The 20,600-nt window shown below is 39.4% G+C and overlaps 1 protein-coding gene and 1 long non-coding RNA gene across 7 annotated transcripts in view; one reads left to right on the top strand and one right to left on the bottom strand.

The window, feature by feature from the left end:
* The window catches only part of LOC551647, a 247,539-nt gene that overhangs the window by 148,219 nt on the left and 78,720 nt on the right, over window positions 1–20,600 (bottom strand). For all 6 annotated transcript variants that reach the window (XR_001706421.2, XM_016917796.2, XM_006571221.3 and 3 more), the window contains exon 2: window positions 11,329–11,451. Coding sequence is in view for 5 of the 6 variants with exons in the window: in XM_016917796.2 (XP_016773285.1) it covers window positions 11,329–11,451 (123 nt within the window). In the remaining variant the exon portion in view is untranslated. The remainder of the gene's footprint in view (window positions 1–11,328; window positions 11,452–20,600) is intronic.
* LOC107966043 overlaps window positions 13,370–20,600 on the top strand; it is a 79,281-nt gene continuing 72,050 nt past the window's right edge. Inside the window, exon 1 of the long non-coding RNA XR_001706437.2 lies at window positions 13,370–13,553. This is a non-coding gene — a long non-coding RNA (uncharacterized LOC107966043). The remainder of the gene's footprint in view (window positions 13,554–20,600) is intronic.

Raw genomic sequence — 20,600 nt, 5'->3', positions numbered from 1 at the left:
TAAACAATCCCGGCGAAAAGAGGAGCCATTCAACGGGTCACAAAGCGTGCGGCGACATCTCGCTTTGATTCCCTCCCGAGCCCCTCATTGTTTCCCATTCCCATTCTTTTTTTTCCATAATTATCATAAAAACCCTTGTGACCCCGAGTTTCCATGTGTTTTTCAAGCGGCGGGTTTTCAACATATTGCTCGCCTCGTAACGTTCCATTGAAAAAAAAGAAGAAGCCGGAACGGAAAACAAGAGCGAGGGAAAAATCTGCAGGGTATCAAATTAACGGAATAAATCCGAAAATGTTTGTTACTTCTATATATATCCTGTTCGTGCTGTACAGATCGTTTTTCATTCAACCATTTATTATTCATTCATTTAACCTCCTCTTCTTGCTCATTTCGTTCGATTCGTTGCGCTTTAATTATCAGAATTTACGAGAAGGAAGATCGTGGCCAAAAGTTTCGAGATATATAATTCATCGTTGGTGAAAAAAGAAAGCGAGTCGAAGAATGGAAAGCGAAAAAAAGTATGCGCAGCAAAGGAGATATCTCGAACAAATCGGGGTGCGCGCAGCAACCCTTTTCCTCCTTCTCTCCTTCTTTCTCTCCACCCGCCGCTTTTCTCAGGCGCATGTTCATCCGGCAATGCACGCAGACACGTGAAGAAAAAGATCGCATACAACTGTACCATCTTCCTCCCTATCGCTATCCTTCTTCCATCCAGGCCATTGTTCTCAAGAACCGTGCACGGCGCTTTGCCTATAACAACGTACATTGTATTTCCGAACAATGGCGAGATCCTCCGTCCTCATCGCCATTTCCACCCTCTTTGCCACCTTATCGGTGCTTTTTTCAAAGGCAAGACCAAGCTTCCCGCGCGCTTATTAATGGTGGCAAGCGGCAAACGATCGTCGAGTTTCGATCCGTGATCAAGCGTTTTATTTCCGCCAGGTGGATCCAGCTTTCGATTATTCTATATTCTTTTTTTTTTCTCTCTCGATACACGATTCACAGACATTGTTTATTATTCGTCGATCAACAAGAACGTCGATTCATTTCAACGTCAATGGAATTTCATTTCATCTCTTTTCTTTCCTTTCCTTTCCTTTTCTCTCGGAACGATGCTTTATTGCCCTCGATTGCGTTTTCACGAGGCTCTCGATGCATAATACCCGATCCCCTTCTTTGTCTCATTAATTAAATGACCCGACGATCCTCCGGCAACAATACTGTCGGTACCGACGATTAACTTCAGAAAAATCCAGATTACCAGAGAATCCACGACGTTCAACGATACATCTTCTCTCATATATGGCGTTTTTATCCCTTTTTCTCGCAGGGATGATTAAAAAATTACGTGGAAAAGCGACGGAATAAACCTCGTCGGTGAGGACGAGATACTGTTTCACGACGATAAAACTTCGACAAGTTTCTCTCCCCTTCGCTCGAGATTTCATCCAGACTCTCGCCGTAATATTCGTATATCCTTCGCGAATCCTCCTCCCCCTCCTCCCTCTTGAAACAGTAACATCTCTCTTACCCTCCCGTTAACCGGAATTCTAAACTTGGGTCGGCGAAATAATTAACCGTTTCATTTGGAAGGAAACTGCGCGCGGATTCGAAAGAAGACACTCCCGATAGAACGAGCCACGTAACCAGCTTGTATTACCACCTCGTACCTTCCCGTGATTTGCAACCAATGAACCAATGGAGAAGTTTCCTCCTGCCCATCCCCCGCTTCCTTAATCGAATAATCCTCCACCAGTCCCGGAGAGAACAACTTTCTACTTACTTAGTTAGAAATACACACACACACACACACACGCGCGCGTACGCACACAGACAATGCGTTCCTAGTATCGACCACCCCTCCAACGTTAAGGTTTCTTCCCGATTCTTCGTATATTCGAGGAAAGGGAAAGGGGGTAGGTGGATGCCTGTCGCGTGTAACGGCGCGTGTTGTTTCCGCGCCGAGTTATTCCGAGAGCGGGGAAATTAGATTGTACGCATGCATCGTGCAACGACATCGCCGCATTCGTTCGCAAAGTGATTTTCGTTCGTGCGCATAATAATAAGCAACGACGACGAGGCGGAATTTTCTACCTTCCCCTTCCCACAGGACGAAGGGGGTAGTAGAACGAGCGATCGAGGGTTTAACGGAAGGGTGGTTTGTCTACCGGTTGCCATAACAAGGGACGAAGGGCAGGCGCGCTCGTATATTCCGGATCATTTTACCGTATAAACGTTTAAGCAGTGAATTGATGAGCCCCTACGGCTCATGCTAAACCCAATAAATGTAATCGTGGCCACCGATTATATCGGTTGCGGAATCGCGTGCGCGATCGTGCCGCGTAATCGGACGCGTAAATTTCTACGCGACACCGTGCAATTAAACAATACCCGGGCAAGGCATACCCCTCCCACCCGAGTTGTGGGATAAGCGTGGTCTTGACTCGGTTCATTATCACCCAATTCCAAATCCCGATTTGCACGGGTCACGATCCTTTCCAAGAAGACGAGTCGAATGGTTCCTCGCCTTATTGTTCGACTTCGCCTTTTCGTTTCAGAATTTTTATAGGAACGTTATGCTGTCGCGAGGTTAAGACACGCGAAACGTTCATTTGGGAAACGGTTGCGGAAATTTCCTCGTTGCAAAAAAGCCTTCGTATATTTGAATCGAGGAGAGAAAAACCGGGCTATTTATTCGAAAGTTTGCGAGAGGTGGAGAGAGAGAAAGAGGGAGAGAGAAAGGGACAAGGAGTAGTATAAGTTGGCTCGCCAATTTCTAAAAGGCAGTTTCTTATCGATACGCTGTTAACGAGATAATCCTGCGAGCAACGAAATTACGTTTACGAAAGATTTTTACATTTAAAGAGTCTAGCTAACGATACTCGCGCCTCGCCCTCTTTCCCCTAAGTTTCTACGAAAACTATGAACGATCGATGAAACGTTGCGAGAGAGAGAAAAAAAAAGAAAAGATCCTCTCCAAGTCTTTGGAAGAAACTGTTAAATGAAAATGCTTTCTTCGCGAGTCGAGCAAAAATTACTCCTCCCCGGAATACTGAAAAACTTTTACCGATCGTTGAAATAAAAGTAAAAAAAAAAATTTGAAAACCGTACGCTTCGATTTGGCAATAAAAACGAATGGAAATTAGAACGCGAATATGCAAAAATTAGAGATATTCGAAATATTCGATCGAGAAGAGGAAAATTTTTATTTCCATTTTTTAATCGTTGCCAATTTTGTGCGATTCCTAGAATTTCGACCAGCTAAACAAATTTCGAAAATTCCCCTCCTATCTCTCGAGGAAAAATTACACCCTAACCTCTAATCACTACGAAGAAACCCGAGGCCGAAGATAACGAAGCAAACTTGCCACGAATAAGTATAATCAAGTCCAATTGTTAAGCGAAGAAGAAATCGTTCGAAAAAGAATCTGGCTTCGTTGCCTATAAATCGTTTTATCCCAATTCGATCGAGCCAGATATTTTTTTCTTTTTATTCTCTTTTAACAAAACACAAAACTGGTATTGGACGAAAATTTCGGAATTAGAAAAAAAAATATCGCGAAATAGTCGAACTGTCAATCACAAAGGAACGAACGAATCGAACGGTTGTTGTTTTGTTGATAACATCGTTGAATATTATTTTGTTTCCACCAGGATTAATTTGGCTCGCAGTTACAGCAAGTAAATTCGTTTATACCTTCAGGCGTAATCGATGATTTGGCTCCGGTTCAAACGATCAATCATTCGGCCCGGCCAACTGTTGACCAAATGAAAGCGTTATTTCAAATGACACGGAGATTCCCGGCACGGGCTCGGTTTCACCTTTAACCAGACTGTCGAATATGGGACAGGAAACATAAACTTCGGCCTATGCAGTTGCCGCGATTTGTACGCGGTATTTGCTACGGGCATAAATAACACGCCACTCTCGTTAATTATGACAATCATTTAAACTTGTCGATTGCGCCAACAATTCCGCCAAATAAACTCGATGATATTATTAGCGCGCGATATTACCGATGCGAATACCGGAAGAATACTGTCGACCTAGAATGTTAACATTAAGAACTGATCAAATGATTTTTACCTATATGTTATTGTATTATTATAAAAGTATCGAACAATCAATTCTTTTCAATCTTTCTTTTCAAAAAATTCTTCTCATAAATAATTTTTTATTTATATATGTATAGAGAGAGAGAGAAAGAAAGTTCGAATATTTTTATAACATTCATTTCCTTTTTAAACAATGACTCATGATATATCAATGATTTTTATTCCTTGCTATCCATATACTTTAATATACTTTGCTAAAAGTAAGAGAAAAATATATTTGTTACGTTATTACGAAAATTTATCCCACATATGAAATAAGTAAGATTATACCAGAATCTGAAAATTGTATTTACCTTGTTACTTTAATTTAATTTTATCTCTCCATTTCTTCGCATTTCTCTTAATTTCTGATCACCGTATAACCTTTCCCCATCTTTATTATCTCCGCTTCGTTGTAACGTCTTATAAATAATCTCCCATTTAAAGTCTACGTTTTCTTTAAACGTTCAAAGCCTAACGTTTCGACCTAAATTCTATAAATTGGGGCTCGTTAAAAAGTGAAGATACCCGGCTGCTCCCCCGACTTTCCCATAGTATATTCACTGGAATCGATCGTGTAATGGTCGGTCCGTGTACCTTTCGCGGCGTTAGTGATAAGCCCCGAAAGCATCGGGATTAGTATACCAACGATAAATCAGAATTAATTTGAACGTCGACGCTATCCCTTTTAACGTTCAGTTTTACTTGGCCTCGGACGAGATCCGAAAAGAGAGATGTGTACGAACGATAAGAGAGATGAAAAGGCGACGAGGCAAGGCAAAAGCGTGACGAGAAAGGGAGAGAGAGAGTAGAGGCGGAAGTCTATAGGAAGATTCATAAATCCAAATAAACGTTTTCGAGACTCTCTTCTGCCTTGCAGATTTCAAACAATTCGCGATTCTAAAGAGAATTCGAATATCCCTTTCTCTTCGGTTAATATTCCTTTTCGCGTTTATTCATTGTTCCAACGTATGGTTGGGCGACCAACGGCGCTGGACAACGACGGTCCTTTAACGACGACTTGACAGTTGAATTTTAAAGTAAATCCGGCCCATTATTACGCGGCCGACAGGGCAATTTGCGGCCCGTTTAAAAGTGTGCACACACGGCCACTACTCGTTCAAATAATCGGGATAATTTACAAAACAATCGTCTCTTTTATTCTCGTATAATAGAAAAAAATATTTCGCGTACGATTCGCGAATACAAATCTATCTGAAAACGGGAAAAACGTTTTCACTCAATCAAGAAAATTGTATTGTTCTTCTGTGACGAAAAAAAAAAAAATAATATATAATACAAAAAATAAATCTAATAATATACTTCCTTTGCTTAATGGGATGAAATTATTATATCAAATACCGGTATTGTAAAAAAAAAAAAAAGTTATTTTAGAAAGTTAAAAATTCTATATTCAACGCTTTACTCTTTTCATTCCGTATAAATAATTGTCCAGATTTAATAAACGAGAATTAAACGTAAATGAAATTTCGTTCCCGTAACGATTTTTATAAAAATGCTTCTTCAATTTACCGTAATTGAATAAGGTGAAATGCAACTTCTTAAACACGATGCACACAATGAATCCAATTCTCAACGATCATCCGTATCTACACGAGACTCTTATAAACGTTTCTTTACTTTATCTTATATTTTTCCATCATCAGGTATGGGAACAGGAACGGGATTTTCTTGCTTTTAGTTTACTTTAAGACGAAACGTTCCCGTATAAATTTCTTCGAGCAGCAAACTGTCTCGAGATATGAAGAAATTAGCGTTAAGCATAGAAAATGCTGGATGATGCCTGGTTGGCCGGAGGAGGAACGCTTGAATAAAAATCTGCACGTGCCGGAACTCATAAATCTCGCCGCGTACGTGACGCTTCAACCGAGATTCGAAAGCTTAATCTTGCCTCGGGAAATTGGCCCTTAAACAATGCAGGCCGCTCCTATCCTCGATTCGACTGACAATAAGGTATAAACTGATTTCTATCTCGTCCATTTATAATGTATCGAGTCAAGAGAAATAATTGTAAAACTTCTTTCCTTCCTCGTTTCCTAAATCGATTAAAAATTCCCCCAAGTATCCCGCAATTTGCATCGTAATGACTTTTCGCGCACGACGCGAATAGCCTTCGAACAAGACAATTATCTTGCCAATTATAATTCGGAAAAATCGCGTTAATTCCAATTTTATTTCATTATACTTATATTCCGTTCGAATTAGGAGAAAGGATGAACAACAATTTGATGAGAATACACGTTTCTCCCTCGATAAATTTCCATCGTCTATCAACTTTTCCAACGATCTTTATCGAACAAATATCAAAATCTGCGTTCCGCGAAGATAACGTGGAGGAAGTAATATTCCAGAAGATTGATCCTGGAAAAGAAAGAAAGCAAAATAGTTGCAGAGATCGTTATTTATCGACGTAAGTGGTATACCGACCGCAAAGTGCCAGCAAAGCCTTTTAATAAGGAAGTCCTCTCGTTCCATATTCCCCTGGCCCGACACGTTATTACTCCGGATACCTGCATACTTGGAACGTTTTCTCTCATTTTTCATCTCCCCTCCCTTTCTCCTCCAAGAAGCAACCCTCGCTCGAGATCGGGAAGAAGACTGCAGAGAGAGATGGATAGCACGAAGAAGAACATAAAAAACGAGCGTGTAAGTAACAGCATGGAAACGTTTGCGGGGAAGAAACATTTGGAAAAGTCACGAAATCCCGAAATCGACTGGCAATCCTCGCTCTCCTCCGCATCGATCGATTTTCTGGACCAACCCCGTTTTAGAAGCGCGTTGGTTGCTTGTCAAGCGCACACAACCCTCAGAAACTTGGAAAAGGTACCCCGGTGAAATTTCACTTTCGGGTGACAGGAGAATGGAAACCGGAAATCCTTCTTGTCACACTTAAATGGCTGAATCCATCGCGAATGGGATGCGTCGTCCACTCGTTCATTTGTCACGTGTGCCTTTTATTCGCTAACGAACATTACCCCCGTTTCTATCGTTCCTCAACCTTTTTCAACCGGAATTTTTAACGTTGAAATTCGCGTTAATCCATGACGAGATTTTCCCGCAATTTTTTCGATCGCAATCACGTATTTACGAAAGAAAGAGGGTGAAGCGGATGTTTCGCGACGTTGAGAAAATGTTTGCCAAGTCGGCAGAGAAATTTTGAAAATATGAAACAACGAGTGGATGATGGTCGAATAGAAGTAGCGATAAATTCGAATTCTTCGAGATTGTTATGATTAATCGAAGTAATATCGACGAGATAACGGTGATCTTTGTGACGGAGAGAATTTAAATCGTCCTATTGAATTATTTTCCACGAGTCGTAACGAAACTCGGTAACGAATCGTCGTTACTTTCGAATAAAGTAAGAGCGTTTATTAATCAAGTTCGACGTAACGGAAAATCGATCGCGTAAATTGAATTAGAGCAGTAACACGGTGGCCAGAAACTCCGCGTACAAAGGGAACGAAATGGACCGTTCGAGTCGCGCGATTAAACGCAATTAAACGTTCAATCACAATTATGCGAGCGATATCCAATAAACATTCCATCAGTTCGCCGAAAAAAGAAAATTGCTGAAAAGATCCCAATTGAAATCGGCCCGCGAAAATAACAGGTCTCTCGAAAGAAAGATTTTCCTCGAGTCGATAAGGCTAGCACGAAATGAAAGTCCGTTACAATCGACAATATTCATCGTATGGCGCGAAATAAGGATAAGATTATGACAGCTGCTGAGATTATTCGAAATGTTAACGATCTAGGAAATTGTTCACATCGATATTTTTTGCTGACTTCGACAAAGAACAAAATATTCGACAAATTGCTATTCTAACTAATAAATTTATTAATCTAATAATTTATTAATCTAAATGATAAAATAATTGGTCAAGATCTATTTGTAACTATATGAAATGAATATTTAATTGATTCAGAGAAGTGTAAAATTGAAAGAATTGAAAATACATAATTTTGAATAAATTGATATAAAAATTTCTAAAGTTAAAATTAAATGACCTGAAATTAAATTCACCGATAGCCGAATTGATAAAGTTCAAGGTCGAATAATTAATCTAACAAGTTCAATAATTACTATAAAATTTATTAAGAATACTGGTGAATTTAAGGGAACTACCTTAGAAATGCAATGTAATTATTATAAATTAAATAAATTAAGAATCGTTCAATCGATATTTATATCCCTTCCAATTGTTTTCTTCGAGAGAGAGGATCAATTATAAGGAATTCTATGATAAATTCTGCGATAACGGGCAAAAAGAAAAAAACTAGAATTGAATTTCTAGAAACGAAACTAACTAAAATTTCCACAAATCTCTTCCACTTTTTACCTAATTGAAGACGAAATTGCGACGCAAGCGGACCGTCTAAGAGACAACAATGTGATATGTACGGTCGGAAATGCGTCGAGTATATCGGCAACTTCCGGTTGACCTATCTCTGCGCGTTCCGCAACTGAAATTTCGACTCGCACCGATTGCGAAACAGGAAGCATCGGAAGGATCGATATTTCGATTCGTGTTCCGGGGACCGCACTGTTTATGGACGGATGATTATGAGCTCGATGAATGTCCATCGATGGATTCGACGTATCAACGAACGTGGGAATGGTATAAATGCGGGAATATTGCAACAGGGGATTCGTAACATCGTCCTAATTTACGGTAAACTTTACAACAAGAGTCTCTGGTGCCTCGATTGTGAATAAAAATTTTCTCTAATTAGAAAGAGAGAGAGAGGAAGATGCAACGAGGAAAGGGGAACTATTGGAAAAGCGGGAGGAGAACTGACCATAAAAATAGTCAAGCAAATACGTAGTAAACGGTGGAAAATAGTTTCTGAAACGTGAAATACGCGTCGATGCCCTTTCACCCGGATTTCCCGAAGGTATTCAGAAAATTATCACAGAGTAGCAGAATTTTCTCAGGTTGAAGAATTTACGCGACTCTCCCTTGATACGGTCTCCGAGAGCGAGATATCGCTCGCCTCTTTCTTATCTGTTGAATCTTCCCCGCTTGAAATATCGAAATTACATGGCACAGATCCTCGCATTAGATTCGTCCTAATCGATGGCCGAAGGTAAAAGTTTCTCCCGCGACTCTATTAATAATCGGCTAAAGATCCTCCTCGAGGCATCACGGGATTGTTGATGTTCAACGCTTTGTGTTCAACAATTACGTGACTAAAAAAACGCCACTCTTTTATCCGTATAAAAATAAAAAATCGAACCAAATATTTCATCGGACTTTGGGAAAACGTTTTTCTTTTTTTTTTTTTTTAATACATTTTAAAACCGTTCGTTGTACTATCTTTATCCTTTTTAGTTTAGTAGTACTTTCGCAATAGTAATAATCGACGTAAAGCGCGTTTAACTTTCTGTCAAAGTTATGGTGTATCGAATAATCCATGGATAATTGATTCTTTTCATCAAGTTACGTTCAAACTTCGATAATTGTCTTTTTGAGGCAACTTTTACGGGAACGAGTGTTTCCAAGGTTTCGAATTAAAAAACAAGAAAAATACGAGACGTTCCCTAAACGTGAATAATGAATCGTGTACAATTTTTTCCAGATTATTTCCTGCGGAGGAGATTAGTTAATTTGGAACAAAAAATCGTTTTTTCGAGATCGATGCATGAATTGTTAATTTCGGGCCGAAACCCTTTCCGGCCAACTGGACTTTTCCGACCGTTCGCTTTGAATCGCGCGGAGAAAACGCGTTAATTAATTCGCCGAAGCGGTCATTCAGAAAATAAACCGTTTCACTCGACAACTGCTACTACTCTTGCCGCTCTTCCCCCCGTTTGGCTAACCGATTTTTTTCCACCGTATATACTTTCAGTTCTTTTTATTTATGATAATTTCTATTTTTATAGAGGAAAGAAAAAGAAAATTCTATTCTATTCGAACAACGATTAATTTCGACATTAACCCCCGAAATTTCGTTCGTTGATATTCAACGTCAATTTCGATAAAAAAAAAAAAAGCTTGCGCATTGGAAGCATAAAATTACAAACGATTCGAAAGGTACCAATCAAGGTGTGCTGTGTTTTTTTTAATTACACGTAATTCACGGTAGAAGTTCCGCATGTTAATCTACTTCGCTTTGCAAAGCGTTTTCTCTGTTCATGCTCGCGGTCGCACGTGTACCACGACGATATCACGCTTCCAGCCTCGTTTACTCGGTAAATTAAATACGAATTAATCCCATTTTCCCGAGACGCGTACGAAAGAGCACGTTTTAACGGCCTTCCCTACGTTTTACTTTCGTTAAAGTAAAACGTATCTAATTCCATTATTATGTAGTAGGGCCGTCCTTCTGTTTGTTTTAATTTTCATATTTGCCCCCTCCCCCTTCCCCATTTTTGGTATCGTTAAATTTGCCAAATTCGAGCGTAATTCCTCCTCTTCAATGTATCTCTATCCGAGTTATAATTTACGGCGGTGTTTAAAGAAAACAAGAATTATCGAAAAAAGAGCGCCTAGCTTAATTTGATTTTCACAGACTTTAGTACTTTAGGAATCAATCGTTTCGACAACGTCAAATGATATCGTGGTAAATGCTACTTTTGAAATTGTCGAAAATAAAACAGATTTTATCCATCAATTCAAAAAAATATTACCTCGATGAAACGAGAAGAAATTTTCGAGGATCGAAATCAAGAAACATCGCGCGATTAATCCATTTAAAATTATAGCGAAATCGTAGAGTCAATATTTAAAACTGTTCAAAATTTATTACACATGAATTTATAATTTAATGTGTTTAACATTTAATCAAAGAATTTTCATTAATTTTAATAGAACCAATGTGTGGAGAAACAAAGATTTAAAGAAGAAGAAAAACACGACTATACGAATAGAAGAGGAGAAAGAAGTGCGAAAAGAATGAGGTCGTCGACCGTATCTCTGGTCCGCCTCATTTTTTCGCTTCTCGTTACATTGGCCAAGGAAAAGCAGTTGCACTACTCGACACCATTCGACTTCGCGAGTTTCCAAGCTCGATACAATCCTACTACTTCTCTTCGTAATTATTTAAATCAAAGAAAATAGTCGAGAATTTCGATCCGGAAATCAATTCTTCTACTCGTAATTAAAACGAATTCGACCGGACGAGTTCGCGGTGTTATATAATAAAAATGTTTGCTTACTTTTTACATCTGTTTAAAAATTATAAAAAAAATAATTTCTCGTCACTCACCCAGTTCTGGACCACAGACCCTCGGTATGATCTCTAGAATGGCGCTGCAGGATGCATCCTCGAAGCACAATTGACGCGCGTAAAGACAGTTCAGTATTGCAACCGGTACTTTGATGTCGGGTCCTGAAAGCAGAAATAACGCGGCAGACGTTAGCAATAAAGAAGAGATAAAGTGTCTTTTTACGAGGGTATACATTCCAGGGGATGAAGGCGCAAAAAAAAAAAAAAAGAGAGAGAGAGAAAAAAAAGGGTTGACGAACAAAGCTTTGATCGCGCGGAAAATCCTTAATAATCACTACCGGGCGACTAACAATAAGAAAACACATAATGGATCGCGTTGAAATGCATTCTGATTATAGGAAATCGAAGATACTCGAACACATAGATTGAAACGATTGAAAAAGAAAATGGAACGAGAAGAAAAGAAATGATTCATTCGAGAAAAACAATGGAAAGTTGCAATCGCGATTTAATATATAACTAGCATTATTTATTGATAACAATATTTTGTCGACGAGATAAACGAATAATCGAAATTACTATTGTAGTGTATAATTTGATCCAAAGATTTGAAATGCGATACAATTTAATTTTTACGTGAATAGAGAGTGAAAAAAAAATAAATGATATAAAAAGATATCGTGATATATAACCCACAATAAAAAAAATAAATTCTTTATAACCGACCATGTTCGAAATTATCCATTTATTTCTAACGTAGATCGTGACGAGTTATTAAAAAAAATTCGCGACGAAAATTTAAAAACGATAACTATACCGGTGGAAGAAGAGAGAAGAGAAACACGATCAAAGAAGGAAAAATGAAAGTAAAAGAAAAAAAAAAATGGAAAACGAGGCACGGAAGAGACAGGAAAACTGCGCGGACCCTCACGGATTTTTACGAGCCACTCGCGAAACGGTAGTCGATAAAAGAAGAGAGTACCCCGCTGTAATTAATTACGAAACGTTCGCTACCGTTGGAAACAGCTATAAAAAAAATGTACTATCTCGTATATATTCCCTCTCATGCCAGTTGTCCGTGCATATTCCAGAGCAGTGCGTTAGGAAGATAGACGGATTTTTCGAATCGTAAATCGAATTCGAAACCTTTTAACACGGCACCGCTCTTTCGAGTTCGACTAGGTTAAGGATAGCCACTTTCGGTCTCGTTTTTACGACTTCGCGAACGCCATTTTTCACGGATTGATCTCATTCGATGTACGATCAAGATATTTCGAAATTAGTCGTACCTGGTAGATTCGGAGATACAAAATATGAAAAGTTTTCGCCTAATGCACCTACGATTTACGTCTCGTATCCGTTTTCTCGTATACGGGAAGAAGAATAAGCAAACACATACGCACAATCGAACAGTACGCAACGCCAATTAGGCAGCCATTTTGACGTCGTAAATTATTAAGACGTTATTGCGACTTAACAAAAGACACTCTAGCTGTTCAAACACATCACTTTAATTTTATTTTTATTCCACGAATGTATCAGAGCGTGCTTCGAACGAGGTTAGCAAACGAGGATAAACAAACACAGTAATTTCCTTTTTTCTATTGTTTCGAGTCGCGAAACGAAAAGTAATGCCGGCCACGGGACGCCAAAGGAAACTGCGCAGAATATTTCATGCGTGCGAAAAAATATGAATGTTTAACAACGTGTACGAACACACGCCGTGGAAGTTTACAACGCTTCGTGATGGAACTGCTCGTTTTTGCCGAGAATGTAAATTTGTTTCGTGTTACTTACATAAAGTAGAACGACGCCACAACCGCTTTCGACGAGCTCCGGACGAGAAAGGATCGCTTGTCTTTAAGACGTTTAAAATTTGCAACGTAGATGGCACGGCAATCACAAGCTATCGCTACCGTGCGACTCAATTAAGAGTATTAATCAATGCAATTATATTATTTAAAAAATATATTTTCTTATTAACGAGATATCAGTGAAGAATTTTAAGATATATTTTACTTCTATTTGTGTTAAATTATCGATAATATGATTTTTTATGAATTTTTTAATGCTTCATAAATAATAAAATAGTAGTCACATTGACACTACATGTACTTCGGTAGTAGAGCATGATTTTCCTATGATGGCACGTTATCGTCATTTTAACAAGTGAATTAAAGTGAAAATCGGTGATGTTGAGTGTTAATTTTGTGCTGCAAGACATTTTCCAAAAGAGTATTGTGTTCTACGTCAAACGTCGATTGGTAAGAAAAATATAAAAATACTTCTTTCCTATTACGTCATATGCATAGTTCCATATGCATAGTTTACGTTGTTTTCACCTTTCAAATATATTCTATCGAATATTACGCCAAAAAATATTATATATTTGTTAAATGAAGGAATGTAATAATCGGAAAAATAGATTATCCCGTTATATTAGTTCTTTTCACGGTATTAAAGAAACGAAATAGAATAATTAGATTGATGATTCATCATGATTAATTAGATTAAAGCTAACTATTTAAAAACAATTTATCGAAACGACGAAAAGAGTTGAAATAATAGCAGTATTTAAAAAGAGTAGTAGCGAATAGTTAGTAAAACGTGCACGACCAGAGTAGAATAATATTTCCATTTAACTTCCGTTGCTCTTGAACTCGCTTTTTCCATCTTGCTTTTTTCCACCAAGATAATTATTCATCGCTACCATGCCATCTTTCTTTTCGGTGCCGCCTTATAATGAGACGTTTGTTTTAAGTGCATGAGGCAGAAGCTTGTCCCTTTTACACTTTTCTTTTTTTTTTTTTTTCTTTTCGCGACAAAACATTCGTGTCTAACAGAAATACAAGAGAAACAACCGGTTGTAAGGGAAAATAAAATTTGAATGAAACGGTAAAAATGTCCCATTCGAATGAAACATACGACACATACAATCGTGCTTTCACTCGAAAACGATTGCTCGTGACCCACATCGATTCGAAAGATAACCTCATTGATCATATACTAGAGTTTCTAGACACTACGACGAAAATTTTTGCGATGTTAAAGTATTTCCCGTAGTTTCGAAAGTAACAATACGCAATAGATTACGCAGTCGCGAAAAAATCCACATAATCTTGGCATATAATTGTCCAATTCTCCGCGTAACGCTGTATCGCAATATTACATATTTCTATCATAGGTTGGCACTCCTTATTCCCTAGCGGTATCGACGGTTTATAGCTCGTGCGATAAAGCATGAGCACAGCCTCGTATTGTCGGCATATTGAACTGACCAGACAGTGGTAACAAGTGGAGAGATACGCGGCCACGTAATATGTACGTAATCGCGAGTTATACCGTTACATTAATTTCATGACTTACGCGGAACGTCCATGAAATTGCGATTAATCATGATTTACTCGTGTCCGAAGCGGCCACGGCCACTAGTATCGTCGGACTGACTGCGAGCTCATCGTTTCTCGCCTAACCGAAAAATCTATGTATGTACAATGTACGATATTGTTCGCTGAACCGGTATGCTTAACAGAATCAATGTTTGATAATATTGCTAATATTCCACACCAGCATAATGCTACGATATTATCGCGATCATATTATCGTTTAACGCACTAATACAATACAATCCGTGTAGAATAATTCCCATAACCTGTGTTAATTTTCGGATCTTAGTATCGCCGCGTATTCCTTTCGTTTCTCGAATTAAATCTTCTTTCGATTTCGATTATTTAATTCCGCGCAATATCGCGTAATGTAAAACGTAAATGCGTTCTAAACAAGTGGGAGAAAAAAGGAAGAAAGGAAAGAAGGTGTGAAAAGTCCATGCGAAACGATGCGAATACGAGAAACAAAGTAACCTGGAAATAACTGGTACGATACTGAACAAACACAGCCGAATCGATACGAAAGGGGAATATTCGTCGCGAAAGAGTCTCACGGCCAGGTCGAGCGTTTTATTTCCGTGAGAGCGGAGCGTAGAAGTGAGAGAAGAGAATAGAGAAAGAGAGTAAACGTGCGACACGCGAACGTTATACGGAACGATAAAGCATTACCACGGATACAGCCATAATCTAGTTCGCCGGCATATTGACGAACCCACTCGTACAGTAATGCGTTACGAGTGGTTGGATGGGGAGGGGGCGCGTAATGTGTAATCGCGCGACGCATTATGATTCACGATCGCACACGCGAGCACGATAAAGTCCAGCTGCGCCGAGTCCACGCGTTATACGCGTCGCTAGTGTGTGGTCATCTGGCCTGTCCGATTCCTGCTTTCAGCCACACTGGAAAATCAACGTACCGTCATAACGATGACCGATGGCGAGAAGATTTTCCCCGTCATGTAATAGAGATGCTAGATTGTCTAGGGAATTGTCCGCTAGCCAACGGGACGTAATTAAATAATCGATACGAATGATTAAATTATTTTTAAATTAAGAGACAATATTCCATTATTTGTTATAGTATTACGATACAAAAATTTATATTACGAAAAGTTAGAAAATAGATTCTTAACAGTCTCCGGTCTTCTTTAAGAATTTTGAAAACGAAGCGAGAAAAGATTCTTTTAAAAATAATTAAATCGCTCGCAAAGAATATCCGATTTCATTTTGCTCGAGTAGAAGACGAACTATGCTATTAGAGGAAATGGGAAGATCGAGAAAAATTTAATGGAACGAAACTTAAAAATGACAAACGCGGCATCTGGTCCCTCCTCTCTGGTGATGATCGGTCGGTACTCGTTCCGGAAAAGCCAAGCTTCGAACTGCACGAATTTCTAACAAACTTTCCTTGAATAAATTAAAAAGTCGTAAACATCGCAGAGAAGGATAGAGTATACTAATTTCTAACCCACCTCACTGGCTTTGAAATACGTGTCTGGCCTCCCAATCGGGGTGATTTCGTGCCGTTCCCTCGTACAGACCAGTGTCAGACCACCCTCTATTCATTTCTGAAGACATCAACTTTGTTTACCTCCTTCGCATAATAACTCGACTCGCGTTACAATATGTTTAATTCTTTCGAAACGATTATTTTCCTGTCGAAAAAGAATTTCAAACCGATAATTAAATAGGGGTTAATTAAAAAAAAGATGATGGAATACGAATATTATTGCATCGATTGATTGACGCGTACAGGTGGAGAAAGATAAAAGTAGGGGATATCGTTTTCATCGAAGAGGTTTTCGCGGATCGAAGTGGACGGGAACAAGGTCCCAAAGCACCTAGTTGTCGCAGTGGCATGGCGCAAGCCGAGTCGCGCTATGCGGCATAATAATTATCGTCCTTCGGTGTTAGCTAACTTTATGGAGTGGAAGTTCGCGCGGCTAACCTAATTGCGAGAGGGCGAGGGAAACGAGAGAAAAAAATGAAACTTAATGGCTTCTCCCAAGAGGGCTGCAGTCCCTGCAACAATTTTCCAAAACCAACCTCTGTTCGTGCCTAGTCATTCGAACGACTATGGCGGAAAATTTCGCCGCGTAAATCGGATTTGTCAAAGCAACGAAATTGTCATTGTACGGAACAGTCAGATGCACGTCTTTTCCTGAAATCATCCATTGGCGAAGGAAACGCTCGATTCCCTCGGACAAGTTATTGAGAAATAACAAAATTGTAAGAAATGTTGTATAAAAATATCAACGTTGAAAATAAGAAAATTTCATCGACATTTTCTTCGGTTTACTTCACTTTTGTCTCTTCTACTGCCGTAAAAACGCTTTCAATACTTGCCGATTTATGTAACAATTGTTACATCAAATTCTTTTTTGAATTAACTTGACGACCCAAGGATTTCTTCCATGCATATTCTCTTCTAATGTTTCCTTGGAAGGAGAAGAGGGGAGTAAAAAAAATATTACAAAAGTTTGGAAATCCGAAGTGACAGCGTTCGTTTTCGAATCTTGATAGAATGTAGGTGTAAGCATGGATTGAAGAAAGAAAGAGAGAAGCGGAGGAAACTTCTTTCCTTCAATTTCGAGTTTCGTCATAGGGAGGAAAATCCTTTATCGCGGCCGGCTTCGACCAGAGAAAATCCATTTGGGCATTTCAGTGGCAGGATATATTTAATTATCTCGACGATGGTAGACGAAAGGTGGTAGAGATAATTCCGTGAGAGGGTGGCGGGAAAGGGGCGAAACTTTTGCACTCGAACACAGCGTTACGACGCCCGGCAGAAAGTATAACTCTCCTGTCTTATTATATATAGATCTAGCTGGCAATTGGAACTTCCGCCTGAGCGGTTACTTCCGCTATCTTATATCCCCCTTCTGCGTTCTCATCGTTCGCCTTTCTTTCCCCACCCTTCCCCAGTTAGACTCAAGTTTAAGCGAGTCCATGCTACACGTTCCGCCTCGTTCTCCTCCTTTTTTCGGACGGAATGGATTCTTCCTCGGAAATAGTATCGAAAACACGGGATATATTCGCAATAGGTGCAATGCAACGATAACAAATATAACATTCGATGCGAACAACTGGATTTCGATCGAAATTGCGAATATTATTTCGTTCGAAATACGTTCGATGTTGCTCACTGGTTTAAGAGTGTTTTAAAAAGAAAATGATTTTTCGCGTAGAATTCGGTTACGAATTCGGATCGGTTGCATCGAACAGTCAATGTAACGAGAATCGATTGTTTCGTGTTTTCGATATTTATGTAAACGCAGATTGTTCACGCGAATGATTTGCATTATTGGCGATATTCTATCGTAATGATTATGATACGACAATAAAATAATAAATATCGTTACGATATAAATCCGTGTCGGTTCGTAATTTCCAATCCACAAATTGGGAATTGTTATTACGATTACTATTTTCGCGACATGGATAACTTACTATTTATTATTATTATTATTTATTGGTCGGTCCTTTCACACGCTTCGTTGCTGGAAAAAGAAATTTGGTTGTATTACAATGAACGTTAATGTATTCAAATGTACATGTATATCACGAGGATAGCTTGAAATTAAAAAGAAAAAGACAGAAAGAAAGAAAGAGTACGATCGCAGAAGAGAAAAAAACAACGATTTATTTTATGCATGGTCTTTAAATTTTTACTACCTCGCCATTGAATCGAATCTGTTCTATCTTGAAAATTCGAGTAGACGACATTAACGCAAATCCGATTTAATCCCTATCCTCCGGCAGTATCGAATTAACGCCAACGTGAAAAGAAAAGGCTATAAAGGAACGATAAACTAATCTTCCTTTCCAGTTACAAGTGAAAAATCTTCTTCCGTTTATCCCAGGCTAACGAATATTTCGACGAGAAACGTCGAAAATAAAAATTTGCATCGATTAATGTTCGACAATTCTCGCATCTCTCTTCATTTATAATCTTTTATCCAGCAGCGTGATCGTCGTACATCGTTCCTTTGATCACATCGGCGTACAAAAATCCCTTCCCTCGCCCTCGGCAACTTCGTTATTTCGATTTTTGTCCCCGCTTTGTCCCCGTTTTCCTTTTCTTTTTTTTCTTTTTTTTTTTTATCGAACGTGATTCGGGTTTTCAACATCTCGTATATTACATCTCGTCAATAAGCTCTGTCGTCCGTTTAATAAACAAATAAAACTAAAAAAAAAAAAAAAGAAAAAAGAAAAAGCTCTACCAAAAATTCGTAACTTTATTTTTGCTCCTCGGTGAATATATATCGACGGAGAGCGAGAGACAGATGGTTACGTAGAACGAACGAACGAACGAGGATGGAGGACGAGGAGGAAGGAGCCACACCTGCGAAGGACAATCCTGGCGAATCGATATATGGGACAGTGATTTTCAATTATCGGTTCAGCAGGAAACCCGTGCGTCGCCGCTGTTCATCCATACCTGACCACCGGATCATGAGATGTTATCGTTTTCGATGCACCCGATCACGCGGACGATGTGCTTCGTCAGAAATATCAAACTTCGAATCAGAATTTTCTTTTTTTTCGCGGATTTTCCCGTCCAACTGCGATGATCAAAATTTCTACGTAATAATAAAACTTTCGTAATAACTTTCTCCACGTTTATTATTATATACACACATTTTTCCATCGAAATTCGTTTCGCATCCTTTCATTAACAGTATTTCACTTTTATTTCTAATTAAGTGTCTCGCACGATCCGCTTGTGAATATATATTTTTTTCTCGTTCGAAAAAACCGACGAACCGTTCGAACCGTTCCATTTTGCATCGATATTTCGCCTCTCCATTTTTCCCGCGTTATCCGAGTAATTTATAACTCGAGTAAATTTAAAAATCGTACGAATTAATGGCAGGATTGACGTATCGCGCAGTATCCTCCATCTTGCATCGAAGAAGAATCGGATGGTGCGGGGGAGAAAAATCGGCGGGGAGCATTAAGATTATCGTTTCGACCCGTGCGATGACGCGAAAAATCACTGTTACGCCGGACAACTACTAAGTCTCTGCGTGAGCCACGCCTCGGGGATTTGCTAGGGATTTTCCGTGGAATTCGATGGAACGCGATTAAAATGTAAGCCAGCTTGCGCGATGGATACACGAAGGGAGAGCGATAGACAGACAGACAGACAGAGAGAGAGAGAGAGAGAGACAGGGGAATGCGTTTCCATTGGCGTGCACGCGTGCACGCGTGTAACACGAGGCGCGTACACGAAGGGGGTCAACGGGAACGCGAAATCCCTGTTTAATTTCGATAGAAGATCGTGTAAGCCCCGCTGTCTCGCCGGAATAAATCCAGATCCCGTTGCGAAGTATGAGCTGATGATGTTATCGTGCTCAACTAATCATCCGGTATAATCGCATTTCGCGAAACAACGCAATTTCTCCGCGCGGAACAAAAAAAAAAGGATCGAAAAAAATCGTTGCCTCGTTTAATCGCCTCCTCCCCCCGCCCGCTCATCCATTTCCATCCAACCGAGCCGACCGAGAAAGTAGACCAATAAACCTCGTAGAGATATCAACGTTGGATAGATTATTATAGTACGATTTTCTCGAACCGTTCTCCTGTCAAACTTTCGTATTTTCATTCCTTTTCCATACCGTCCTTTGCGAGAACGATTCCCTTTGTGCCCACGCCGTGGACAATCAGAAATTTGTCGCCAATGCGGAGATACATACATTTAATTTCGATGAAGTTTCGATTTCCTCGGACCGAATGTACAGAATAAATCAGGATTACAGGATGAAAGGGATCCAGAGACCACGCATTGACAATGATATTCCTCTCCTCCTCCTCGATTTAATTAAACCGGAAATATTCCAGTTACCTTTCCAGTTAGCTTTGTCCGGACGGGAAAAGCGCGCATCGCGATCTTTTTTTTTTCCCTTCCCCTCCCCGTTTTTT

Source organism: Apis mellifera, linkage group LG1, assembly GCF_003254395.2.
Source record: "Apis mellifera strain DH4 linkage group LG1, Amel_HAv3.1, whole genome shotgun sequence".
NCBI classification, from domain to species: Eukaryota; Metazoa; Arthropoda; class Insecta; order Hymenoptera; family Apidae; genus Apis; species Apis mellifera.
This window is presented reverse-complemented; position numbering and strand designations above follow the sequence as displayed.